The 27,447-nt window shown below is 51.8% G+C and overlaps 1 protein-coding gene across 11 annotated transcripts in view; it reads left to right on the top strand.

The window, feature by feature from the left end:
- Pacs2 (phosphofurin acidic cluster sorting protein 2) overlaps positions 1–27,447 on the top strand; it is a 76,645-nt gene that overhangs the window by 39,657 nt on the left and 9,541 nt on the right. For 6 of the 11 annotated variants that reach the window (XR_012445984.1, XR_012445985.1, XR_012445983.1 and 3 more), the window contains exons 3-19: positions 2,138–2,227; positions 4,004–4,129; positions 7,447–7,609; positions 8,120–8,193; positions 8,547–8,627; positions 9,931–9,990; positions 17,269–17,426; positions 19,772–19,862; positions 20,215–20,289; positions 20,755–20,897; positions 22,516–22,651; positions 22,985–23,089; positions 23,337–23,443; positions 23,918–24,072; positions 24,968–25,078; positions 25,442–25,550; positions 26,548–26,580. Coding sequence is in view for 8 of the 11 variants with exons in the window: in XM_074067005.1 (XP_073923106.1) it covers positions 2,138–2,227; positions 4,004–4,129; positions 7,447–7,609; positions 8,120–8,193; positions 8,547–8,627; positions 9,931–9,990; positions 17,269–17,426; positions 19,772–19,862; positions 20,215–20,289; positions 20,755–20,897; positions 22,516–22,651; positions 22,985–23,089; positions 23,337–23,443; positions 23,918–24,072; positions 24,968–25,078; positions 25,442–25,550; positions 26,548–26,580 (1,817 nt within the window). In the remaining 3 variants the exon portion in view is untranslated. The remainder of the gene's footprint in view (positions 1–2,137; positions 2,228–4,003; positions 4,130–7,446; positions 7,610–8,119; positions 8,194–8,546; positions 8,628–9,930; positions 9,991–17,268; positions 17,427–19,771; positions 19,863–20,214; positions 20,290–20,754; positions 20,898–22,515; positions 22,652–22,984; positions 23,090–23,336; positions 23,444–23,917; positions 24,073–24,967; positions 25,079–25,441; positions 25,551–26,547; positions 26,581–27,447) is intronic. The other 5 variants (XM_074067007.1, XM_074067006.1, XM_020159497.2 and 2 more) reach the window with 5 other exon arrangements.

The following is a 27,447-nucleotide window of genomic DNA, read 5'->3' as shown; positions in this document are numbered from 1 at the left end:
CTGTCAAATTTTCTGCTTCCAGTGAAGATCTGGGGCAGAGGGACCCTCCCTGGAGATGCTATTGGGTTCTTGGCATCCAAAAGGAACAAGAGATTCCCCACAAGCCTGGTCTGGCACATATGCCAGAGGGGCCCTGGACAGTGAGGCCTTGCCCAGAGAAGGCCCCCAGGCTGGTGGTCAGGAATGGTTTACTGTGTGGAGTGGGGAAAAAGGTGTCCCTGACCTGCCCTGGAGGACATGGTGTAGCCAAGGTCATTGGGTGCCCTTTGTGTGATGTTGCCACAGACTGTGCTCTGGGCCTCTTGGCTAGGGAGGGGTCAGGACAGGATTTGACCTATTCTAGGCATCTGAATTAGCATGTGGATGTGTGAACTCTGGCATGGCTCACTCACTCCATCCTTTGACCCCATTTCTTGGCCTCTGTCCTTCAGCTACCTGTCTCTGTGACTGCTCCAGACCTTGTCATTACTGAGCCCTCAGCACTGCAGGTTGGGATCCAGGGCCCTCTTAGAATCACCATACTCCAGCACTCTGGAGTATGCCTCCATGGACTGGCCTGTTCCCATCCCTGCTCCCTCAAGCTCAATGTCCTCCCCAGTAGACCCCTAGAAACTCACCTGCTGCTGCTGGGCATTCTTTCCTGCTGAGTTACCTGCTCTGTAGCCTGGACAGGTCAGCAAGGAATCGCCAGCCTCACTGACCACTCCTCTTTGAACCCATACCCCCTGCCATGTTCCCCAGAGTATCCCTGGCCTTCTGTGTGTCAGGCCCCCTCTCCAGCAGAGGTCTTGCTCACCCACCCCTAGAGGTGGCACAAGCATGCACCAGACTCCTTCCGGGGGCAGCCCTCTTACTGCAGCTCCACGTTTGTTCTTGCTTCTTGTCATAGCTGTTGGCTCACATCTGCAATTCTGAAGCTAAGGTAGACCTAATGCTGGGTGGGAAGAGGACTCTGCACCTCACAGGCTGTGTGGGTCAGGGGTGGACAGTTGGATGTCTGAACCGAGCCTCAGCATGACTGCCATACAGGCTGTCCTACACTGTGCCCAAGACCTGCTGCTCCCGTCCATGTGGCCTTGTGGTGGGCTTTTGTGGTCCTGGGCCCTGCACCCTGCTCCTGTCCCCACCTCTCTGCTCCCCTCACCCCCAGGCTTCCCCCTTCATCCTCTCTGCAGCCGCCTGCCACCCCTGCCCCACAGCTTCACCATTTTCTGCTGCGCCTGACCACTTGTAGGAGCCTGAAACCCGACATCCAGCCTTTTCTGCCTGTCTCACTCAGCACAGAGCACTCAGGGTTTGTCCTTATTGGAACAGACACTCTCTGATGGACATCTTTAATCCATTTGGAGTTTAGTTTGGCATAAAGTGGGAGGTTGGAATCCTGTAGTATTTCATACAAAAATTCATTGTCCTGTGTACTGAAGCTCACTTAAATACTAACTGTGCCTTTACATATCTGTGCATTTGAGGATCTATATCTGGATGCCTCCTAACTCCTTGTTTCTGAATTTTAAGTATGGTGCCTTGTAGGACGTTTATTCTGTGAGAGGGCCGGTCAGCCTGTACATTCATGTTTTCCCCCCTGTGCTGGGATTGAAACCAGGGCCTTGTGCATGCTAGGCAAGTGCTCTACCACTTGAGCCAAGCACCCAGCCTTTTTGTGTTTAGTTTTTGAGATAAGGTCTCACCAACTTTGCCTGGAATAACCTCAAACTTGCCTCCTGTCTCTGCTTCCTGAGTAGCTGGGATTACAGGCATGCACCACCATGCCTGGCCTCATTCTGCCTTTTTCAAGAATGCTTGGGACCTGCACTTTGAGCTTGCAGATGAAGTCAGCAGCCTGCTGTGCAAGGCCTGAACTGTGCTGAGGTTTGGTAACTGCATTAACTTTGGCAGGAAACATTCTTGATCTCTCCCATTTCTTGGACAGATCTTAGTGGTGGAATCTGGGCAAAGGATAAGGACATTCTTAAGGTTCCTGACAGATGCCTCTCTGGTGTCTCTAGGAATTATGTTTGCTCATGCCTGTCGAGCCAGTCTTTGTCCAGACAGTTTAGAGAGTGCTCCTATGGCTGTGTCACTAGCTTGTTTCAAGTATTGTCCATCTTTAAACTAGGAGATGTCTGTTTCCTTTCAGGGCTCCAAACGGATCCTGCGATCTCATGAGATTGTGCTGCCCCCAAGTGGACAAGTGGAAACCGATCTGGCCTTAACCTTCTCTCTGCAGGTGAGGCCACCCTTTGGATAATAAGGACACTGCTGGTCAGTGCCCTGGTTGATAAACACATCTTGGTTAGCATCCTAGGTGGGGACACTCCCTAGTCACAGTACCCTGCGTAGTGGACACTCCCTGGTCAGTGCCCCTGTGAGGGACACTCCCTGGTCAGAGCCACCTGGATCCCTTCTTACTGGAATAGTCTCTTGATCCTGGCTTATTCTTAAATGTTACAAATTTTTCTTGGTTTGTTTGTTGTGTTGTCATCCTTTTCCCCTTGTAAAGAAAATGGAATGATAAGGCCAAAATATCAAGGTATTAAGTGAGGGCATTTTATTGTGGGGTTAGAAAAGAGTAGCAGGAATATATGCAAACTCACTATGCTAAATTCAAAGCCCTTTGAGCATCTCAGGTGTGCCTAGTGGTTAAGGGGACTCTCAGTTCAGTTGAGACATGGCTCTGGGTGCCTCCCAAGACTCCCCAGCTTTGATATGAAATAGAGAACTCCTGAGATATCTTTGGAGCTTTGACCATAAGGAGCCAGACTGGCCACAATTCATTCCAAATCCACCAAGTTAATTCATTGTACATCCTCTTTTATCTGTCTATCTGTTTTATCTATCTGGCAGTTTGAACTCAGGACCTCATGCTTGCGAGGCAGGCACTTTACCACTTGAGCCACTCCACCAGTCCTTCTTTTGTGTTGGGCTGCTCATGGTCTGGCTGGCCTCAAACTGTGATCCTCCTTACCTCTGCCTCCCAAGTATGTAGGATTAGAGCCATGCGCCGCCAGGGTTTGCATTGAGGGCTTTGTGCTTGCAAAGCAGACACTCTACTGCCTGAGCCACACCTCCAGTCCATTTTTGCTCAGGTTATTTTTGGAGATGGGCTCTCCTGTTTGCCCAGGCTGTCCTTGAACTGATATCAGCCTCCTAAGTAGCTAGGATTATAGGCATGAGCTGTTGGTACCTCTTTTCTCTTTTTAAATGTATGAGACAGGCTGTGGTTTAGGGAAATGCCAGAGTCTCTGCCAGCTCCAGCTTCTGCCCTCCCCATTGCCACATCACCAGTCCAGCCTGGCTCTGTTCATCCGGACCACTTCCCTTGCTGGTGGCACGGGAGTCTGCCCTAGTGGAACTGACCCCACCAGCACAGCTTCTAGCTTTCATAGTTGGTTGTGTACTTTTGTGGGGGATTCAGCTTATTGAAGTGTAATTTATACTTAGCCTGTTTCAAGTACCTGGTCATATGGCTTCTGAAAAGTATGTACAGGCATGAAACCTGTACTAGTCACAGCTCATTCTGTCTCCTATAGTTTTGTTCTGGGTTCTGTTGTGAACTGAGAATCTGTGAGCATCTGTTTTGACACATAGCCCCTGTGGTAGAAACCCCTGTAACAGCGCACAGGTCCTGGTGTGCAGCAGCCCTCCTGGGTGGGGGTCGTTACCTGGATGCTTGTCTGGAGGGTACATTCTGCTACCCAAAGGAGGCGCCCTTCCTGTCCCCTGCTTTGGTCTTGGACAGAGGATCTGTTGAGCTGTTTCCAAATGTCCACAGGTGCATGTGAGCCCATCCTAAATATCTCAGCAAATAGTTCACTCTTGCAGCTGTTAGTGTGAAAGTTGGCCTCCCACTGATGTGCTGGTTCTGGGGATTGGGTAGATGCAGAGTCCTACTGACCAGGGTGACCCTGGAAGGTCTCATAGACCTTAGGCATAGGCGGCCCAGATTGTGTGGCCCAGGGTGTGATGCTGTGCCAGGCCTCAGGCAGACTTGCTTATTCCCCAGTACCCCCACTTCCTGAAGAGAGAAGGCAACAAGCTCCAGATCATGCTGCAGCGCAGAAAGCGGTACAAGAACCGGACAATCCTGGGCTACAAAACACTGGCCGCGGGTTCCATCAACATGGCTGAGGTGAGTGCCCTTAGGGCCCCAGAGCACTGTGCACAGATGTCCCTAGAGTGTCCAGAGGAGCTCAGCTCTGGCCTCCACCTTCTGTGGGTGTCTCCTCCCAGATCTCTGGCCTCTGATCAACTCAACATGGCTGCTACTGTGCTTATAGTCCCCGGTGCCTAAAGACTCCTGTGCACATCCTGCTTTCCACCCTGGTCTGTCTTGGAGCCCTTCCCAGGAAGTGTTCCTGCAGATATCCCCCAAAATGGTTCCCCCTGGACATCCCGTTAGCTCTTGCCCAACCCCAGTCTAGGGGACAGGCTGCAGCCAAGCAGGGAAGTACCTCAAAAGAAAAACAACCAGTGCTGGGCATAATGGCTCATCCCTGTAGTCCTAGCTATTCAAGAGGTAAAGATCAGGAGGATTGTGGTCCAGACCTTTCTGGGCAAAAATGCGAGACGTATCTGAAAAATAACTAAAGCAAAAGGCCTAGAGGTGTGGCTCAAGTGGTAGAATGCTTGCTTAGTAAGAGGGAAGCCCTGAATTCAAACTCTAGTACCACCGAAAAAACAAAAGCCACCTCCACATCACCTGGAAGCCTCGGTGTTCTGGTAGACTGTAAAGAGACACGAGGAGCTCATGAGTATAGAAGATGTCCCTCAGCTGGGGAGCTGGGACTTTTTCATGAGCCCCCTTTAGCCATAGGAATGACTCTGGGAGAAGGGGCAGCTGAGCCAGTTTATCCCTAGGCTTTGGAACTTGGCCTCAAGTGCTGCATTCAGGGTCTGGGAGCATATGAAACTGTGCTGGGAGGCAGGGCAGCAGCAGATCAGGTTATGTCATGCCATGCTCCCCCACCTCAGCTGCCCAGGGCTCCTGTGTTGTGCATCCCCTGTCTAGTCCATGCACACTCAGGTCTTCCTGCTGTATTCTGAGTGCCCAGGCCTGGCCCTGTCCTGTATGCTATAACTTGCCATTGTCCTCCCAGCCTCACGGCTCCTCCTGAGTCTCTGGGCCATGCTGGAGTGACCATCCCAAAGGTGCACGTGACTGTGGTGCCTGCTGCTTTAATGCCTGTCCTCTTTTCTCTGTCTGTGGAAGAACAGACCCTGGACATGGCCAATGCCCCCCAAGCCTCCCTCACCTAGCACCTGTGGTCCCCCAGAGTCCACCCCCTCACTATCCTAGACTATCTTCTTCTTCCCTATTATCTCCTCCCACCAAGGCCCCTGCCCCAGGCCCAGCTCCACCCTCCTGTGCACCCACAAGCTCTAGGGCCCATTCTTGTCCTCGCCATGTCCTACTGTGTTGTGGTAACTGTTCTTCATCAGTGACTCCTGTGGGCTTGTATGTTGTCATAAGCACTGGTGGACTTGAGCAGAGGCTGGCTTCTGACCTTGCAGTAGAGGTAGGTGGGGCAGGGCTCTGAGACTGCTCTGGGTGGGGCCTGTGCCCAAGAGGCCCCTGTGCTAGCTCAGATACAGTGGTAGGGACCTGCTGCATAAGCCAGGGGGGTGTCAGTGAGACTGGCCACCCAGCCTCTTGTTATCTGAGGCTGATGCTTGGCTAAAGGGCAGAGTCTCTGAGGGTAAGGGTGAGCCAGTGCATGGATGTGAGAAGGGTGGCTGGGCAGAATCAGCTTCCCCACAGAGCCCATGGGCCTCAAGCGGTGGTGACCCCACCCTCCACAGTTCAACCCAGGGAACTTTGGGATGCAGAGGAGCCTGAGCTGGGTGTCTTGGGGGGAGTTGGACATGCAGTCAGAAAGAGGATACAGGAGAAGTAATCTTCAAGTCCTGGGTCTCTGAAAAGGAGGAGCATTACTCCAGGACTCCCAGAGGAGTGGGGACAGGAAGACCTCAGATGTCACCTCCACTCAAATTAGAGAGGACCAGGATGGTCAGGAGGTCTTGAGTAGCCTGTGCCACCCTAGCTCTGCCCCTGCAGGGCTCATGTTCCAAGTAGGCCAAGGCCTAGCACCCCTTGGTTGCTCAACCCTCTCTCGGAGTGGGGATAGTGGAATGGGGTTTCAAGTACTGGGAGATTCAACATCATGGGTTGACTCAGTGGCTCCCTCTTGGCTCCTGGCTAAGACCTCAGCAGTGTAGCACGTGTTACCCTCAGACTTGTGCCCCAGCTGTCCCTATGCCCACCACCTCTTTCTACACAATTCTCAGGATAGTCTGACCAGCAGGCAGGAGGCCGAGAGCTCTGGTCAACAGATGGCCTGTCTCAGAAGGTGGCCTACAGTCCCAGTGATTGCCAGATAGTAAGCATGCTATGAGTGGACTGTGTCATGAGTCCTCAAGGACCCACCACACCATGGAGGAGAGCATGTAGGTGGCATGAGTACCCAGATCCCAGGGCTTGGAGGCCATAAGCACTTGGAGCTGTGCTGCAGAGGGAGGTGGCCTCCTGCATGTGTCCCCTGAGTGCCTACAGGCACATGAAAGCCCAGGAGTATGTGAGTGTTGGCCTAGAGCTGCCAGCTAACCTTCCTGATGTGGTGTCTAAAGTGATGGTGAAAGCAATGCAAGCTTTCTTGAAATTTATTTTCATGACTGATTAGGATTTGCATACCACATCAGGCTCCAAAATTTAAAAAAATCTGACCCATAAAATTTTAACATCTGGATCTGATCAGGTGACCTCAAAGACAGCTTCTAAAGAGCAAAGGGCCCATTGACAAGAGTCTAAAGTCATCCATGCATGTGATGCTGTGGCAGCATGGGGCCCAGGGTAATGCTATGATGGAGACACTAGCTAAGCCTGGTGCCAGGCCATGCTACCCTCTCTGTTTTGTTGAGTCTTTGTGATGGAGTTGGCCCCAGGGGCTTGATGGTCCTATGAGCCAGGCCTGTGGGTCTCTCAATGCTGCTGGAGGTGTACCCTATGCTGGTGGCCACTCCTCCTTGGTTCTTACAGACATGGGTCCCTGGATAGTGGGTCCCAAGGGTTGAGTGTCCATGTCAGAGTGCCATTGTCTGACCTTCATCACCATCCTCTCCTTCCCCTGTCACACTGCTTGACTGCTGCTGAGGTCCCCAGGCTGGGGAGTGGGCAGAGCCAAGTTGGGGGCTGGGACCTGCTTTGGTGACTTCACAGGTACAGCAGGGGTGCTAGAGACCAAGCGCCCCATGGATACTCCTCTCTGCCCACCCTTAGTCTATAGTTGCTAAGCCTGGCACCGACTCCCTCCACACATCCCAGTAGCCTCTTGTGGCCCATCCACCCAATCCCCAGTCCTCCATTCCTACATGGTCTCCTCTTTGCAGCCTTGCTTCTTGCCCAGATGCAGGGACTGTACAAGTGGAACTTACTAGAACTCTGCCTGCTAGGTGATGCAGCACCCTTCTGAAGGCAGCCAGGTACTAAGCCTCTGCAGCAGCATCAAGGAGGCCTCTGTCAAGGTGGCTGAGATCTGGATCGTCTCCCTGTCCAGCCAGCCCATTGACCACGAGGATAGTGCCATGCAGGCTGGTGCCAAGGCCAAGTCCACGGGTGAGTCACCATACCTCTTCCTTCCTCTCTGCTCCCCCCTACACTTCTGGTCACTTGTGTGTCAGAGTGGGTGGAGAAGTTGGGGAGGGGGTGAAGAGTGTGTCAGGTTCTTCTCAGCTAGAAGCTTTGGGGTAGAGTTGCTTGAGGTGTTCTAGGCTGTGACACTTTGGTCATGAGGTATGGTGGATGTGATCCTGTGATACCACCGATGCTCTGGATGCCAGCCCTGGCATGAGGCAGGTGCTTAGCAGCCATGAGGTGCTGCCACCATCACAATTGGGCTCACCATCACTTCCCCACCCTGCCAGCCCCGTTGCCATGGGCTGCTGTCATTGGGCTCCTGGGGCTCAGGGCCACTGTACCAGAGTTGGGTCCTCCTGCTCACATGGGGCTGTCTCCTTGCAGCTCCCCTCTACTTCCAGGAGACGCCTGTGGTTTGGTCACCACATTGCTGCTGTAGCAACAGGTGGAATCTCAAGGTGCCTTCCCTTCCATTTGCTTATTCCGCAGATAACTACTCTGAGGAGGAGTACGAGAGCTTTTCCTCTGAACAGGAGGCCAGTGATGATGCCGTGCAAGGGCAGGTAACAGGACAAGCTTGGGCATGCAGGTGGACCAGCAGGTGGCTGATGCCCCCACTTCAGACCCTGCCACACACGAGCCACATGGGGTCTGAAGGGGGCTTCCCTGTATCTGACCTCCGATAGGTCTGGGGGTTCCTGGGGTCCATGGGAGGCAGGAAGGACAGGAGAGCTGAGCTGGATGTATGATACCTTATGCTCTGTCCTGGTGCTTGAATGCATCATGGGAAGATCTGCAGGGTTGGGAGTGGCTGCTGGGTTAGCCTTGGCAATGGCCTTTCTTGACTGCACTCTAGGCTGGGCCTGCCTGGGTAGGCAGCACCATGGCCTCAGCCACATGCTTGTTGTCTCCATAGGATTTGGATGAGGATGACTTTGATGTGGGGAAGCCCAAGAAGCAGCGGCGATCGATAGTAAGAACGACGTCCATGACCAGGGTCGGTGGAAGCTGAATTTACTAACACTAGGGAAGGGTGAGGGTTGGGGGACATGACTTGAGGGACTCTCGCTGGAAGGCCATGAGTAGGAGGGGAAACTTCCTCTCCTGAAACCAGGTGGGGATGGGCCCAGATATGGCTGGGAAGATGACAGACCCCCATTCCATAACCCTTCCCTCAGGCCAGGAGCCTCTGTAATCGGTACCTACAGAGCCAGGGAGAGCTGTCTTGTAGCAGCTGCTAGCCCCTGCTAGCAATGCTACCCTCTCCTGCTACCATGTGTCCTGGCTTCAACTTCATGTGTTCATGAGACCCACAGGTTTAGGAATAAGACTAGCTGAGGAGCTGCCTTATTCTTCATGGCTCCCCATGAGCAGGGATGTGGAGGAGGCTCTTATGTCTTTGTTCAGTATCCAGACACACTTTGTATGTGGCCAGTAATGTTTTGCTGGGGCCTGGCTGCTGTCACTGTGGACACAGGAGGTGGCTATCAGACCTTCCCTGTAGGAAGAAAACTTGGGGTGGTCCTCAGCTCATTCTTAGCCTGCACAGTGTTCACTACTGTGCAGCAGAGTCCCTTCAAGCTTGGTGCTGGCCTGTGCTCCTGCAGGACTGGCCAGGGTAGCCAGGGAAGCCCCGTGCTGATGCTGGCCAGGGGTGACACTGCTGACCTTTGGCAGGTCTTGTGAGAGGGAGGCTGTGGGCTGATAGTACCTGCAATTTGTGAATCACTCCTGACGCGAGGAAGCTGCATCTCCCTGAACGCAGCAGCACCAGTTAGAGCTCAGTCCCATGCCCTGGGCCAGTCACTGAGGAGAGGCAAGCAGGAGGAGCCCTCCCTGGGCAAGGTTGTCACTGTAAGAGGGCTCCTCATTTGGTGGCTGGTGGCTGGCGTGGAGGCTCTGCTGCCTTGGGTGGCCCACCCAGGCACCACCACATGGCATACGGCAGCCTCCTTCTGGATAGATCAGGGTCTCTCCTGGGATGTGGAGCCATGGGTAGGGCTGTGGAGGTTTCTGGAGGAACCGCAGAGCTAGCATGCACCTTCCCTTGGATCCTCCTCAGAGGTTTTAAACTTCAGCTTCTGGGTATTTCTAAGTCTGACCTTGGCTTGTGATTTCAAACGCTGTGTACATGCACGTGGATAAACTTGTGAGAGCCGTGTTACATTCACCAGTATTGCAGCATTTAAACTGAGCCTCCGACTTGCCCATCTGCCACCATGAGGCCTGGGCTCAGCCTCGCTGTGCTCCATAGATATGTCTCCCACATCATTTCTGACTCAGTATTACTTCTCTTGCAGCAACAGAACTTCAAGCAGAAGGTTGTGGCACTGCTACGGAGGTTTAAAGTGTCAGAGGAGGTAAGTGGCCAGGTTGCACTCTGTAGCACACCCACACCAGGTGCCTTTCTAGGGTGGAGGCACTGAGTTAGAGCTCCACGTTACCTGCATGGGCTCTGAACTTACTGTCTGCAGGACATAGCCCTCTGCACTGCCTCCCAGGGCAGCTACAAGGGACCAGCAGAGTGCCAGGCCAGGGGTCACCTCCTGGCCTTTTGACTCCCAAATAGAGATGCATCCAGAGGAAGACAGATAGAGGGTTGGTGTGCTTGTTTGTTTATATAATCACACTTTATTTGGGGAGCAGTTTTAGGTCCACAGACAAATTGAGCAGAAGATACAGAGAGCTTTAAGACCCCTCTCTTCTCCCCATATGCCAGCCTGCCCTGTGGCCAACATACCATGAGTTGTTAAGTTCTTTTTCTCTAGTCCTCAAACCTTCTATAATGAGTTTGCCTAACTTTCATAATCAGAAGAAAATTATCTTGGCTTTTCTCAAACGTGGTGATGGTTCTGGCCCACAATGAGTGGAGGCATTTGGGTGTTTCTGTACCAAAGCATCACTACCACCTGACACACATGGCAGTTCTGCATCCATGCACATGGGGGCTGCACCCTAGAGCAGCTGGAACTGAGCTCAGTGGCAGCTCTGGGGACATCGCCAGCCTGCCTTGCTGGGATGGTTGGCCAGGCCCTGAGTCTTGTAGGTTGTGTCTTGCAATGGGACAGTCCCAGTCCAGCTGAAGGTGAGGCACTTAGCAAGGTGGGCTCCTTGGCTGGGACAGCAGTGCTCCCATCTGAGCACCTGTGGGTTGAAGAGTGGTCCTCTCAGTTAGATCTTGACCATGGAATTCCTCACTTACCTGGTGACAGGGCTGAGTCGCAGAATGTGCCTTACATGCACAGGTTTGGGTCTGGCTTCTGAGACTCAACCCAAATTGTGGAAAGTTTGGCCAACATCCTGGACACTGTGCTCAAGGGAAAGACTTGGGTGTTTTTATAGGAATAATCTCCCAGGTTTGTGTAGAATTCACACATGCTAGTCAAACCACATGATGTCTTTCCTGTGTCTGCGACATGTCACTCCCTTTTGTCTGAGGTCCAGACTGTCTTGCCATGGCTCTGGCCCTGGATCTTGGTGTTCCTGACCACTAGGAGCTCTGCACCCTGCACCATCCCCAGCCCGCTGCCCTCATAGCCACCTAAACTGTTCTGCTACTGTAACTGACCACCTTAGACTAAATAACTAAGAAATAATCAAGTGTTTTACCCATAGTTCTGGAGGCTGGAAGTCTAAGGTCAAGATGCTGGTGGATTCCTGTTTGTTCCTCATAGATGATTTGTGTGTCCTCACACCACAGAAGGAAGGAGCACACTCCCATAGGTCTCTTTTATAAGGGTACCAATTGCCTCCCAGAGGCCTTGCCTCTTGGTATAGTACTTCAAGGGTTAGGTTTCAACATAAGAATTTTAGGGGGACACAAACATTCAGAACAAAACATTCTGTCTCTGGCTCCCAGAATTCATTCCCTTCTCATATTCAAAATACAGTTAATTCTGTTCCAAGATCCCTCAAAATCTTAACTCATTCCAGCATCAACTCAAAAGCCAGAATCTCTGAATATCATCCATTTCTGATATATCACAGATGAATAAAAATCAAGGTAGGATTCATTCTGGGACAAATTCTTCTTCAGCTGTGAGCCCATGATGAGCTCATGAAGTCACATGAGTTATGTGCTTCCACAGTAACGATGGTGGGCCAGCACAGCACAGATGTTCTATTCCAAAAAAGAGAAATACGAAGGGGGTAGGGAAAGGAAGCTGGGGAATGAAAGAAATAAAAGGAAGGAAGAAAGGGAGGGAGGGAAGAAAAGAGGGAGGAAAGGAAAGAAGAAAGAGGTAACTGGCCTCATGTAAGTCCAAGACCCACCAGGGCTTGAATCGTAAGTCTTGAGAATCATCTTCATTGACTTGATACCCTGATTCTGAACCTACTGGGCTGGAGTTGGGACCTGAGATCCAGGCAGTGTTTCTGGGTGCAGCTGGTGCAGCAGCTCTTGAGTTGCAGCTATGTCATGCTTGTGGTTCTCCCAGGCTAGTGCTGTATGCTGGAAACTACAATCCTGCTGTCTTGGGCAGCATCGGTACCCCATGGCCCTCTGGACTTTACCCAAGTGGGGTGCTCTCTGTCTCTGGCTGTGCTCTACCTAGGTCAGCACTCTTGTGAAAGTTGGGCAGAGGTGGCTACACCCACAGCTCTTGCACATCACTAGAGTTGGCAATGCTACAAAGGTTGACCACTTATGCCCTCTGGATAGCCACTGCTGCCCAAAGTACACCTGAGCCCACTGGAACTGCAGGTGGGTGGCCAAGGAGCAATGCACCTGAATGTGGGATGCAGAGCCTTGAAATTGTGCTGACCTTGAGGCCTGCACCCTGGCCTAGAATGGGCAGGGCAGCCGAAAGACTTCCCAAATCTCTTTGGAGTCATTTTCTCATGATCCTGTTAGATAGCTTCTGACTTCTGTCTATCCATACTGATTTCTTCCTCAAATTTCACTTAGCCATGCAAACACACGTGTTCATTCTTTATAGTCTCACCCAGCTGAAAATTTTCCAGCTCTTTAAGCTCCAGTTCCCTTTTGATTATAAATTCCATCTTTATTTCTCTGCTCACATTTTACTGCAAGCCATTGAGAGACACCATGAAGCACCCTCAACCCTCCACTTAGAGATTTCTTCTGCCAGATATCCTATCTTGACACTTAGAAGTTCTGCCTTCCACAGAGCTCTAGGACACAAACAAAATTTAGCCAAGTTCTTTGCCACTCTACCAACATCCTGTTCATGACAATTTAGATAATCTGTAAGTTTAGACTCTCAACAGTGCTCCTCTTCCAGGCTCTCACCAGTACCACCCTTCCATATACCTCATGCAGTGTAGTTCAGACCTCTTCCAGCCTTCCCCATTCCCCAGTTCCAAAGCCTCTTCCACCTTTTTAGGAATTTGTCATAACAACACTTCACTTCCCTGTATCACTTTCTATTTTGGACTGTTATGGTGGCTATAACTAAACTTAGACTGGGTGGTTTAGAAACAATTAAAACATAGTGTTCACAGTTCTGGAGGCTGGAAGTTCAAGGTCAAGGATCTAGCAGTTGGGAGTCTGGAGAGAGCCTGTATAGATGGTTCATGTGTCCTTACACAGCAGAAGGGAGAAGCACTCTTCTTCAACTCCTTCTGTAAGGTCACTAATCAGTGCCATGAGAGCTCACTCCTGTACCCTAATCCCCTCAAACACCATCACCTTGAGAGAGTAAATTACCACATGGATTTTGGCGTATTACATGTTCAGACTGAGCACAGCCTCTGGCAGCCTCTAACATACTGGGGCATGAGCAGAATCTGCTGAAGGACTAAAATGGAGAGTCTGGGAGGTCTCTGTGCACAAGAGAGATTTGGGGTGGAGTATGACCCTGGAGCCCTCAGCCTCAGTTGAGAGGTTATCCTCAAGTTTTCATTTAGACATATGTAAAGGTGACACACCTGTATTGTGAATTGATTCAACAAAGGTGCCAGAAAAGATCATTTTTTCAATGGAAAACTGAACTTGACACAAAAAGTTTGCTTTCAGTGGACTATAGCCCTAAATTTAAAATCTAAAACTTGATTAACTTAAACTTTAAGCCTTAAAATAACAGAAATTTAAGTCCTATACAAATTTAGAAGAAGCAGTGTGTGGTGGTACATGCCTGTAATCCCAGCACTCAGAAGGCTGAGGTAGGAGCATTGTAACATTGAGGCCGGCTTGGGCTACATAGCCAAACCCTGTCTCAAACAAGAATCTTTGAAGAACACATAGGCAAAACCTTTATGAATCTGTTAGGCAACAATTCATGGACCATAAAAGAAAAAGTGAAGCATCAGGCATCATGGAGAGTGAAAACTGAAGTATACAGACTCAGAAGGACAAATGTCATGTGGTACCACTTCTGTGAGGGGCCCAGAGCAGTCTCCATAGAGTCAGAAGGAAGGGGTTGTTGGGAATGAAGGGGGAGTGGAGTCAGGTGTTTAATGGGAACAGAGTTGGTAAGATGAAAACATTCTGTGAATGGGTGGTATGATGGCTGCACAACACTGGGAATGTGCCCAATGCCATTGACATATACATCTGACAGTAGGTAAGATGGTAGACATTTTTTTTTGCAGTACTGGGATTTGAACTCAGGACCTCATACTTGCTAGGCAGGTGCTCTACTTCTTGAGCCATAACCCCAGCCCTATATTTTGCCATAATAAAAGTCAAAAATTTCCCTGTGAACAATAGTGGTATAAAAATGAAAAGACAAGCCACAGAGTGATTAAAATATTTGCAAACTGGTAAAGATTCATATCCAGTAAATTTATAAAGAACTCTCGCAGGCACTGGTGGCTCATGCCTGTAATCCTAGCTACTCACAGGGTAGAGATCAGGAGGATCACGGGTCAAACCCAGCCCAGGCAAATAGTTCTCAAGACCCTATCTCAAAAAAGCCATCACAAAAACAGGGCTGGTAGAGTGGCTCAAGGTGTAGGCCCTGAGTTCAAACTCCAGTACTAAAAAAAAAAAAAAAAGAAAACTCTCAAAACCCAGTAAGAGGACTGGGAGCATGGCTCAAGTAGGCCCTGAGTTTAAGCCCCAGTACCACAAAGAATGAAGTAAATAAATAAATAAATAAAATAAGAATAACAACCCAGTTTAAAAATAGGCAAGACATACTGTAAAAATGGAAAATGTTGCAGAGAGAATCTAGAGAAGTTATGAACAAGAGGTGAGATATCCCAAGTACGTGAAATGGGGCCTTACTGTTGCCAAGGTGGCAGTACCCCAAGTTAACCTACAAATCTACACAGCTCCCGTCCAATCTCCAGCTGCCTCATAGAAATCCACAGCTCATACTAAAATTAATATGTAAATGCACGGACTCAGACAAAACAATTTGATAAAAACAAAACTGGAAGATCTGTACTTCCTAATTTCAAGACTTACAGCAAAGCTCTAGTGATCAGGTGGTGGTGCTGCTACTAGGCCAGACCAAGGGTCAGTGAAGTGAGAGTTGTATTCATGTCAACTGATTTTTAGCAAGATCTCAAGACCATTCCAAAGGAGAAAGAATAGTCTTTCAAACAAAAGCTGCCAGGACTGCTGCATATCCATACATACTAGAAGGAAATTGAATCCCTTCCTCATACCATATTCAAAAATTAACACAGTGAGGGCTAGTGGAGTGGCAAGCAGTAGAGCACATGAGGCTGAATTCAAACCCAGTACCACACACACAAAAAAAAGCCTGATGTATAAAAATTAACACAGTGGATCAGAGCCCCGTACATGTGAGCTAAGGCTGTAGAGCTTAGAAAAATAACAGGTGGGCAGGCGCCAGTGGATCACAACTATAATCCTAGCCACTCAGGAAGCACAGATTAGGAGGATCGTTGTTTCAAGCCAGCCTGGGCAAATAGTTCGTGAGACCCTAACCCAACACAAGAGCAGAGTTGTAGTAGTGGCTCAGGTGGTAGAGAGCCTGCCTAGCAAGTATGAGGCCTGAGGTTAAGCCCCAGCACTATCAAATATAGAAGAAAATAGTAGAAGTAAACCTTTATGACCCTGGGCTAGGCAGCAGTTTCTTAAACTTGATATCAAAAGTACAAATGACAAAATAAAAATAAACTGGAATGCAGCAACATTTAAAATGTCTGTGCTCCAAACAGTACAATCAGTAATGTGAAACAGCAGCCCACAGGACAGAACATTTTGGCAATTTATGCCAAATGATAAGGATTTACAAAAACCATACATACAAAGAATGCTCATAACCTAGAAATAGATAACCCAATTGTACGTGGATTGTCTGTCTTTTTGAGGAAGATGCAGTTGCAGGTGCTGTGTAGCTTGGGTCCCCCTACCCTTGCTCCTGGCTAACTGTGGCCCACACTTACTGAAGAACAAGTCAGTCAGGAAGCCATGACATAGCCATGGCTTGTGAAGTTACTGGACAGATCCATGGAACCAGAGACAGTGGTTGACACTTTAGAATTACCCTAACCAGCCACCGGGTAAACTTCTGGGAGGCAGTGTGGGGAGGCATGGGGGGGGCGGTCTCAAAGTGAAGGCCCATTCGATATCCAACAATCTCTGAGAATCATGACAAAAAAGATGCCTTGTGGTGAAGATTTAAGGCACAGGGTTATTTCCAGGTGAGACTCTGCAGGCAGCTCAATGACTTACAGTCTTCCCGAGCTTGTCAAGCAGATCCCTTCTGCACCGAGCCAGGAGTAGATGACAAAGTCACCACTGCAGGTGCCTAAGTCAATTATTCTAGTAAATTATTTTTTTCTTTTAAAGAAAAAAAAAAAGAGTCATGGTGGCAGGCTAAAGTTGGAAAATCAAGAGTTTGAGGCCAGTCTGGACTACACAGCAAGACCTTGTCAAAAACCGAAAAAAAATAAGGGGGGGGGCTTAGAGTGGGTATGTGGCTGGGGAAACCCCACACGCTGCTGGTTAGAGTGTACAGTGCAGCTGCTGTGGAAGATGATAACCAGACACTCCACAGTACCCCCTCACACTGTGCCCCAAAAGAGATAAGGATCTGTCCACACACTGACCCACACGTATCCACGTTCATGTTTGTGTTCATAATGCTTCATCTATGATAGCCACAGGCTGGACACAGCCCAGGTATCCATCAGCTGGCAGGTTCCAAAATAGACTGTGTCCCATTCAGTAAAAGGGGTTAGCTCTTGCCACATGACATGGGTGAGCCTTAAATACAGTGTGCTGAGTGAAAGAAGCCAGACACAAGAGACTGTGTCTCATGTGAGTGTGTTTCTGTGATGTTCTGCAACAGGTCAGCTTATGGGGATAGGGCCCAGATCAGAGGTTACCAGGAGGGCTTTCTAGGTTCTTGGTTGAGGTGGCAGTGGCACAGACGCACACTTCATCACACCATGCAGGTTTACATCACTGTGTGCTTTACCAGGTCTGTGTACTGTTTTCGAAGCACACCCTGGACAAGCCTAGCTTGGTAGAAGAGTGACCATACCATGCCCAGCACTAGGTGAACTGAGGTCTTTGGGAGGCAGTTCTGGTTCCTAAGTTAGAAAATAAAATAGAATGTGCGGGCTGCTGAGTGTGATTGGTGGCACTAGATGCCCTCCTCTTGTTCCTGCAGACCCCTCTTCTTTAGCCTGGGGTAGCCCACCAGAGGGTGGTTGGGCCTCTGCTGGGCCCTCATTCATGTCTGCTATTGCTGTAGGTCCTGGACTCTGAGCAGGACCCTGCGGAACATGTACCCGAGGCAGAGGAGGACCTGGACCTTCTGTATGACACACTGGATGTGGAGAACCCCAGTGACAGTGGCCCCGACATGGACGATGACGACAGTGTCCTTAGCACCCCCAAGCCCAAGCTCAGGTGAGTCATGCCAGGACTGAAACCATCAATTCTGATAAGCCTGGCAAAGGGACTTCAGAGTGACCTAGTGAGATATCTGCACACCCGCCTGCCCTCTTGCAGACCTATGCCTGGCCCCAGGTCACCACAGGCAGGCCACTACCTTCCAAGGCTTAGAAGGTTCCTGTGAGCCTGACAGACTGGCAGGAGCAGCTGGAAGGAATTGATATACAGTCAGCCCCAGGTGGTTATTGGTGAATCAAACAGGGCAGCTCTCTTTACCATGGAGATGGAAAGGGTACGTTTGTGGAAAGGCAGGTGGGAGGTGTTACAGAGCTTGGGTCTAGGCTGGCAAGGGGAGTGGTTGCTCCTGACTCTTAACTGGAAGCCAGGTCTGGGATCTTCCCACTGGGCAGAGTGGCTCTTTGGATAGCAAAGCATGTGTGCTTTCACGTTCATTGAGAACTAAGGCAGAACCATCAGGAGTCAGGCAGGATCCGGTCAGAGGGCTGGGCTTGTTTGGAAGGTTCTCTAGAAGGCCAAAGCTTAGGGCATGAGGTAGGTAGGATATGGGGTAGGCTTCTGGGGCCCCCCATTTCTGGAGGGGCTGAGACACCTGGGGGCAGCAGAGCAGAGCCCTGGCCAGCATCCCTCCTGAGGCAGGAAGAGCAGACAGGCAGATCCATTCATAGGTTTGCCATGGACTGTCAGAGGCCCTGGTCTGTGGGGCTATGGAGGCATGGCCCTCAGGACAGATTGTGTGCCACATAGGCCTTGGTTTGGCTACTGAAGACAGGGAGATCCAGACGGGTTGCGGAGGTTTGTAACCTCTTTGTTTTTAAGCTTTTTAACCTGAACAATACAGAGAAGCAAGACTACAATTAACCCAGGCTCCTGCTGCAGCTCTCTATCACCCCTTCTGATGCTGCCCCACAAATGGCATGTCAGTTTTCTGTGGCTATGTGAGATGTGACCACAGATACGGCACTTAAAACATCCATTGTTCTCCCCATGCCAGAGGTGGCATCCTTGGGCTCAGCCTCATTTTCTGCCTATTGTCTTGCTGGGTCCAGGTCAGCGTGTTGACTGCTGGTTCTCACAGGACTGGGAGATGCCCTCCAGGCCTAGCAAGGTAGTGGATGGAGTTCAGTTCCCTCTGGCTTAAGGACAGAGATCTAGCTTCCCTCTTGTCTAATGACGGCATGTCATTCTCACCATCTGGTGGCCTCCCCCACATCTTGGCTCATACCCCTCCTCTGAACAAATCCCCCTTACATTTTGGGTCTGACTTTTCCTGTCTCATTTCTCCTATCTTCAGTCTAAATGAGTTCTCTGCTTGTAGTGGCTCTTGGAACCACATCAACTCTGCCCACATAGTCTAGGTCCTCCCCATTGTGAGCTCCTTGACTTTGACCACATTGTCAGAGTCCCTGGCCACCTGGTACCCACAGTTCTGGTGTGAGATGTGGGCATTTTAGGGCCATGATCTTGAGTGGTCACACAGTGATACCTATGTCTCAACCTCTCTGCACCATCATTCAGGTGGTACACAAGACAGTGCACAGGAACCCTGCTGGCTCTCCTAGCTTAAATGTCTTTTATGTCTCTTGGGTCTCTGCTCTTCCCTTCTTTTTCTTTTTCACTCCTGCTTTATCTACTGGCAGACAGGTTTAACCTGGTTGGTCTGGATTGATCTGGACTGGCCTGGTTGATCTGGGTTAGTCTAGAGTGGCCTAATTGGTTTGAAATGGTCTAGTTGGTCTGGTTGGGTCTAGAATGGCTTGGTTGGTTAGGATTAGTCTGTGATGACCTGATAGGTCTGGATGCATCTGGAATGGCCTGGTTGGTCTGGATGGGTCTGGGATGGTTTGGTTGGTGTAACTGGATCTGGATTGATCTGGAATGGCCTGGATCTACCTGGTTAGCTTGGATTTGCCTGGATCTGCTGGTGGTGTCCTTGTTATGCTGTTTAAAATGCAACTCCCAGGTTCCCAACTGGGACACCCTCCAGCAGGATTGTAGGGGTGGAGCTGGCCTCCAAGCTCCCTTTGTTGCTGGCAGCCCTGCCCTAGTTTTAAGGTCATGAGCAGACAGGGTTTCAGGGACACATGTTTTCTACAGCTGATCTCACAGCTGGTGGAGCCACTGTGCCAGCCTGGTGCTCAGCAGCTTTTGAATCTTGCTCTCTTGTACTGGGTTCCCCCAGGGATGGGTGTGCACTCATGGCTCCTCCCCAGTGCCAGTTCCTTTGGATCCATCTGTGTTCTCCCCCTGGGTTCTCTGCCATCTGTCCCTCTGTGCTTTGAGGGGGCCTCACTTTCGGTGGGGGGTGATTAGAAAATAATGCCCACCCCTCCCTGAGCCAGACCATACTTCGAAGGACTGTCGCACTCCAGCTCGCAGACAGAGATCGGGAGCATCCACAGCACCCGGAGCCACAGAGAGCCTCCAAGCCCGGTGAGTGGGGCCATGGTACGCAGTGACAGGGTCCTTGGGTGAGGCTCGGGCTTTATCCTTCCTGTCCTTATGACTCATGTAGGCTGTGCTGGATGAACACCAAGCAAGCATGTCCCTGGCTGAGCTGGGCTGTATCTTGGGCTCAGAGCCCTGCCCAATGGCAGGTGACGGTTCTGGGGTGACCCTGAGCCCGCAGTCCAGGGAACTCCTACCCAGTTTCCCTGGGCCCCCTGCTCAGAAGTGAAGCAGCCTCAGCACACACTCTCTAGTATTGCTTCAGCTGGCGTCTACGGCCATACCACCCTGAACACGCCTGATCTTGTATTGCTTCATTCCTACCTGTCACCCCCAGGCTGACGTGCCCGAGAAGACGCGGTCCCTGGGAGGTCAGCAGCCGAGTGACAGCATCTCCGACACGGTGCCTCTTGTAAGCAAGCATGGCCAAGCTTGCCTGTCTGTGTGCATCAGGTCTCAAATGTACAGCAAGTTCCACACAGAGGTCCTTGTACTCATGCTACCCTGAGCATAGGACAGGAGGTGGCCAGGCTACTGGGTAGTCAGTGCCCCCGGGAAAAAAACATGTCCCCAGTTTCATTGTCATGCATGGACCCCATCGCAGTGGGTTTGCTCCTGCAGTCCTCATGGAGGGTCTTCTTGAAGAAAGCGCCCTAGGCCACAAGGAGGGCTGGGTCTCTGGCAGGTTTGGTCCTGGTCTCCTTGCAGCAAATAACCAAAAGCTCCCTGGTTAGAAGTATATGGCCAAGCCACATGCTGGGCTGGGGACCAAAGGAGGCCTGAACCCCTCCCATCCCGGGGCACCACAGGTGCAGGAGGCCTGAGGTGCATGAATTTCTAGACAGGCAGGCACACAGATTCCTTCTCTGCTCTCTAGAGTGTGCCAGCCCCACGAGAGCCAGTGGGGCAGCCCGAGGACAGCCCAGAGGCGGAGACCTCTACCCTCGATGTGTTCACTGAGAAGCTGCCACCCAGCGGGAGGATCACCAAGACAGAGTCGCTGGTCATTCCCTCCACCAGGTGTGGGCCTCATGGGGGCCATGCTTCTGCTACATAACTTGTGCTGAGAGGCAGGGCCTGTAGGTCCAGGTGGGGGTCTCTCAGCTGGCTGATTTCAGAGCCTACTCAGGAGCTCCAAGTTGGACCCCACCCAGCCTGTCACTAGCTGCCCCTATCTGGCTTTCTACTAGCTTGCAGCACAAAGGCCAGTGTGCCTAAGAGGTGCCATCTGCTCCCACACTGCTGACCCTGGGGATGAAGCTGCTGAAACCTCAGGGTGCTGGTGGACAAAAGGAGGCTGTTTGCAATGACTGCTCATCACAGGGTTCTGCTGGGTGGCAATGAGGGCAGCTGGTGGGTGAAATTGGACCATTTCCAGGCAGAGACAGGATGGGATAGTGAGGTGCTGCTGCCCTGGCCATTATATGGATTGAGATGCAGGAAAATCATGAGGGCCAAAAGTCAGCATGGATGGTGGTCACACCTTCCCAAGGGCCTTCTCCCCACAGTTGTGTTGGTCAGACCAGGGGCAATGTCTAAGCCCCCTTACCTGGGGACTCGCCAGACCTGCCTCCCACTATCCACAAATATAGACACCCCTGCTCTGTGTTTCTGCCCTTGGAGCCCATTTACTGGAGGCATGCAGCATCTCCTGCTTCTGCTGGACCTTCCTTGGCCCAGCCCAGTTCCTACCACTATGCCCCTGGGCCTTGGCTGTGCCAGGACAGGAGCTGTTGGGAACCGAGACCTGTGTATCAGCTCCTGGCTTGACCTAGGTGGTAGAAGAGGTGAGCATTTCCACTTCCCAGCTCCTCCTTTCTGGGTCACTATCCAGATGGCTGGGCATCCTTGGAGGGACAAGTGGAACTGCTGTGTACTCTTCTGCCACTTTCCTGGGCTTCTCACTGGCCTCTCTGGATGCTGCCCCCATGCCACCTGCACTCCTGTGCTGTGTTAGGATGCCCCACTGGGGTCTTAAAGCATGTGTATGAGGGGTGTTGGGTCAAGGCCCTTCACACCTGACCTTGGCTTGGGCCACCCTCCCTGCAGTTTCCTCTGCCTTCCCCGTGCGTGACCCCCCACTGTGTACCACCCACCTTAACCACCTATGCAGATCTGTGAATAGAAACCCAGCACTGGCATTAAACCCACATTCCTGGATTCCCCTCATTATGATCTGTGGCCTCTGGCCCTTGCTGAAAGGCCTAAGATCAAACAACTTCCCTCTGCACACAGGCTCTCCTGTACATCCTGTGATATTCAAGATTTTCTTGGAAGCAGGAATAGGGCACTGTCATTTACTCAGCAGGGGTCACACTGCCTGGGGCAGGTCTGACAGTGCTCAGCCCTGGCCTGCATGTGACTGCCACCCTCCCTTTCACTCGGAGTCCCCTGCCCATGTGCAAATGAGGAATCAGAGCGGAGTGCTAAGTCCCATATAGGTACCAGTGTCTCCATCTTCACAGAGTTGGGGGCTCTGTGTGTCACAGAATTTTCTGCTCCCATAGGTGACACTGGTCATCCTTCCCTACCCCCTGCAGGGCAGCTATTGCCTGGGACAGTGCAGTGTGCAGTCCTCAGCAAACATGTGGCCTGCCCCCATCCCTGCCCACCCTACTCAGCCTGCCCTGGTCCCCAGCAGGTCTGAGGCAAAGCCAGCAGGCCGCCGGGGCCGGAGCACATCACTGAAGGAGCGGCAGCCAGCTAGACCACAGAACGAGCGCGCCAACAGCCTGGACAATGAGCGCTGCCCAGACACACGGAGCCAGCTGCAGGTGTGGGTGGAGCAGAGGGAGGGTGCACCCAAGAGAAGCAGACTCTCGAGAAGTCTAGGTGCCCAGGACACTTAGAAAACCTGGAGGGCCTGCTGAGAAATGACCCCACTAGACAAGGGCACCACTCATGGGTCCTCTTGTAAGGAGGCTGCCAGTCCCCAGGGTACATGCCAGCCATTCCTTCTACCCTGCTTGCTCCAGGGCTGTTTCAGTCCAGGATGACAGCTCCACCAGCTCCCAGGCCTCTGAGAGGGCAGCTGGAGGCACCAGGCCTGGGAGGTGAGAGTATTGGGCACTGTGTCCCCTGGGTATGGACAGCCTCTGTGTCTTCAGATCCCTAGGAAGACCGTGTATGACCAGCTGAACCATATCCTCATCTCAGATGACCAGCTCCCTGAGAACATCATTCTTGTCAACACCTCCGACTGGCAGGGGCAGGTAGGAGGAACAGCCTTGTGGCCCATCCTCCCCTAGGTTGAGTGAGGGTCAGCATGGTGTAGCTGACCAGCAGCCATATAGAGTGCTCTAGCTCATAGGGATGTAGTGCTGGAGTGGGAGTGATTGTGGTCAGGTTTGCCTGGATGTAGGTGGATTTCTGTTGACCCAGTAGGACCCAAGACTTTAAGCATTGGATAGGGATGGCCTGGCACTGTAGTGAGGTCACCATCTGCCTGTCCCCTCCCAGTTCCTCTCGGACGTCTTACAGAGACACACACTCCCCGTGGTGTGCACATGTTCTGCCGCTGATGTCCAGGCAGCCTTTAGCACCATCGTCTCAAGGATACAGAGATAGTGAGTCCATATCCCCTTCCCTGGGGGTCTGCCCCATGATGACGGGGGTCCTGCACCCTAGCCCTGCCTGTTGCTCTGAGATAGGAAGTGTTGTGTCCTGGGGGCCGTGGATGTTTCCAGACATGTTGACCATCAGGCTTCTCACAGCCCAGGGCTGTACTCTGATTCCTGGTGGGTGTCTTGGAACTTGGGAGGGGTGACAAGAGGTGAAGTAGCCTCTGGTGGCCACCAGCCTGTCTGCAGTGGCCTGGGCAGAGGCCTTAACCACTGTCCCCACCATCATCATGTCCTGGCAGACCCCACCCAAACTCAGGGCTCCTGTGGGCAAAATGTCTGGATTTGGCTGCTCCCTACAGAAGGAGCAGCTGCAGCTGGGGGCACAGGCTTCCCTGGGGCTCAGCAGGGTAGTCCTGGGGCCGAGGACAGCTCCCCTGAGGTCTGTACCCTTTCCGCCCCACCCACCTGGGGTCGCAGCTGCAACTGCAATTCCCAGCCTCCAACCCCCGTGAAGATCGCTGTGGCCGGAGCACAGCATTACCTCAGCGCCATCCTGCGGCTCTTCGTGGAGCAGCTGTCCCACAAGACTCCTGACTGGCTCGGCTACATGCGCTTCCTCATCATCCCACTGGGTGAGGGGCTGCAAGCGGCTGAACCCTCTGGGCCTCAGAGATGGAGGATGGCCACACGGTGGGGAGGGTCAAGGTGCCAATGTGACACGTTTCTATTATCTTTGTTTTTTGTGTAATACCTTTCATACTTTATCAACCTTATTTAAATGAAAAGAGACATAAACTGGGCATTGTGGTGCATACCTGTAATCCCAGCACTAGGGAAGTGGAGGCAGGAGGATTGAAAGGTTAAGACCCATTTATACTACATAGCAAGACCCTATCTCAAAAAAATGAGAGAGAGGGAAGTGAAGGGAGGAAGGAGGGGAAGGATAACTCAATAGTGGTTTTGGTTTCTGCTGTCAGAAATGCAAAGCAGTCCTTTTAGGTTGCCAAGGTCCTATATAGTTGAACTCCAGTAAACTTTTGGTTTATGTAATTCACCTTACTACAAAATGGGCTGGAGATACAGCTCAAGTGGTAGAGCACCTGCCTAGCAATGCAAAACCCTGAGTTCAAACTCTAGTATTGGGGGGGGGGATATATATATCTATATAGATATATAGATATATATATATAGAGAGAGAGAGAGAGAGAGATATAGCAAGGCCAGTCTTGACTTTTTGACACAGAGTGAGGTCTAGGGATGGTGGTATGCCTCAAGTGGTAGAGCACCTGTCCAGCAAGCACAGGCTGTGAATTGAAATCCCTGTACCTCAAAAAAAATGAGGTCTAGATGTGATGCCTCATCAAGGGCCTACCACCTGTGCCATCCCTTTGGGCTTCCTTGATGTAGCTCCAGGAGGTGTGTCTTTGTCACAACTCCTTCACTGGGGCTGGGACCATCCACCACAGAAAGTTGTCCAGTTTGGGTGGCCCAGTTCTGTGAGGTGACAGCTCTGCCCGGGGTTCGCAGGTTCCCATCCTGTGGCCAGGTACCTGGGCTCTGTGGACTACCGCTACAACAACTTCTTCCAGGACCTGGCCTGGAGAGACCTGTTCAACAAGCTGGAGGCCCAGAGTGCTGGTGAGGCCCGGTGTAGTGCCAGTGGGGGCTACCCTGCACCCATAATCCCTTGTTATTGTACCCATAATCCCTTGTCACCCAGTATCTCCCTTCCCAAGAGACCGCTGCAGGCCTGCAGGAACCGCCCTCTCCCAGCCTGGGCCCCAGCCTTGCTGTAGAAGGGGTGGGCACAGGGCTCCAAAATGGGCCTTTAGGATTTGGGGAGAAGCCTCATACCCTCACCCCGGGACCACTGTAGGCAGGCATGCAGGCCTGGGGTGGCCGGTGGGAAGCAGAGGTAGAGATTTGCTGTAGTGTAGTGCCCAGTACACAACCAGACCCCACTGGGCCACAGTGCTGACCCACTACTGCCTCCTCGTGCAGTGCAGGACACACCAGACATCGTGTCGCGCATCACACAGTACATCGCAGGGGCCAACTGTGCCCACCAGCTGCCCATTGCTGAGGCCATGCTGACCTACAAGCAGAAGAGGTAACAAAGTGGGCCCTGGCCAGGGTGGCTCAGAAGAAATGCCCTGCCTCATACCGCAGGTCACTGTCAGCTGCTGCCCTTCTGTGACCTCGCACCCTGCCAGGCTCAGCTGGGCTATGGGATGTACCCTGTGGAGTCCAAGGCCTGGTCAGCAGGAATCAGATCAGAATAGTAGATTGGGTTTTCAGAACCTTCTGTCTGTGCGTGTTGAAGATTCTCACAATGCAGTGGTTCAGCCTTGGATTCAGGCACGCATTCCTCTTTCAGCCTGAGCTTCCTATGGCTCTGGCCTGTGGGTTACTAGTCCACTCATTTTCCCACTTGCCCAGTAGCCAGTGCTATTAGCTGCTGTGAGTGAAAGCTGGGCTTGGTAGAGTCCTGCTGACCTGCCTAGGGGATGTGAACCTGGACCTGGGTTCCTCCCAAGTAGCCGAGTAGCCCTGTACAGGAAGGGCCCCTTGAACAGCCACAAGCAGGGACCAGCCTGTGGTTTTAGAGGACTGAACATCCCTCTCTTGGCTCAGTTCTCTGGACAAGCTGCCTTGTGTGCAGATGAAGGGATAAAGGCACAGAGTTGTGTATCTTTGGGGAGTCCAAGGCGGGTGTGGATTCCCATCCAGAAGAGGCTGGAAAGGAGCAGACCCTACAACTGACGAGGACAAAGTCTAGCATCTCTGCTAACTTCTGCATGACAACAACACCTTCCCCAGATTGAAAGAAGTTAATTTATAGGCCTGTGAAGCACAGTGAAGTCAGTAGAGATGGCCAGTCCTGCTTCCTGTGCTTCCAGGACTTCCTGGCAGAAGGGATAGCACCACACTTGCACAGTCCCTCCGTTCATCCTCAGCTGCTGCCCCAGAGCAAGGCGGGTAGAGCTATGCCTAAGCCCCCAGGAGCTGGGAGTGTGGAGCTCCTGCTGCAGTGTGTGTAGGACTTGTGGCTGCTCCTGAGAGCATCATAACATGTCTGTTTTCTCTTTTGGTGGCTTTCCAAAAAGGAAAAAGCACTTTCACTTTGACTTTACCCTGAGGTACAGCTCTTTGGCCCGCTCCCCCCTTTCTGTCCCCAGGCTGGTCTTCAGGGCTTGTTTAGCAGAGTCACTACCCAAGTCCCTCTGCCCTGGTGCCCAGGGAGTGAGAGAGGTGCCCCACAGGGATCTGTGTGCTGAAGAGTAGACATGGACCCCTTTCCTCAGCCCTGCCTCACAGTGAGAGGAGAGCTGCAGACAGGCCCTGCTGTCCCAGGTGAGCTGACACAGGCCAGTCCTACAGCCTGCTGTGGGAGATGTGACCTCAGAGTCTGTGATTCTGAAGTCAGGACAGACTGAAACTGACTTAAACTGGAGGAAGCACTGCATTATACCGGCCAGTGGTCATTCATGTTGATGTCAGGGCTGCCTCATACTGGGCTTTGCTCACAGCATTAAAAATTGGTTAACCTGGCCACCTGCACACAGCCTCAGGAGGGAGGTGTCAGTACCAATTCTGCCTGTGGGGAAGTCAAGGTAGGAAGCCAAGGAGCTGGTACAGGGTGACATGTGCCTCAGCCATCTTTGCACTGCAGAGTCAGGCTCCCAGGTCAGCAGAGGCACATGGAAGGGATTCCGGTATCATTCGTGGTTTCCCTAGGAGTCAGCCAGATCCTTGAGGCCCCCAAATGGGGGCAGTGTGCTTTAGTCCCAGGGAGGCTCTACCCTCTGAAAACTTGGATGCGTCAAGCTGAGGAGTCCCAGGCATCTGCAGAGCTGCTCCTTCTTTCTGGGCACGTCCTGACCTCTGTCTTTCATACCTATCTCAGATCGTCTGTTCTGCGAAAAGCACTCCCTCCTGCAGTTTCTCAGGACAGGGTCATTGGGTTGTAGGGCCTCATTGCTGGAGCTGTGGGTGGTCAGGACACA

This window comes from Castor canadensis, chromosome 3 (assembly GCF_047511655.1).
Source record: "Castor canadensis chromosome 3, mCasCan1.hap1v2, whole genome shotgun sequence".
NCBI classification, from domain to species: Eukaryota; Metazoa; Chordata; class Mammalia; order Rodentia; family Castoridae; genus Castor; species Castor canadensis.
The sequence above is the reverse complement of the archived record's forward strand: the minus strand, read 5'-3'. Positions and strand labels throughout refer to the sequence as shown.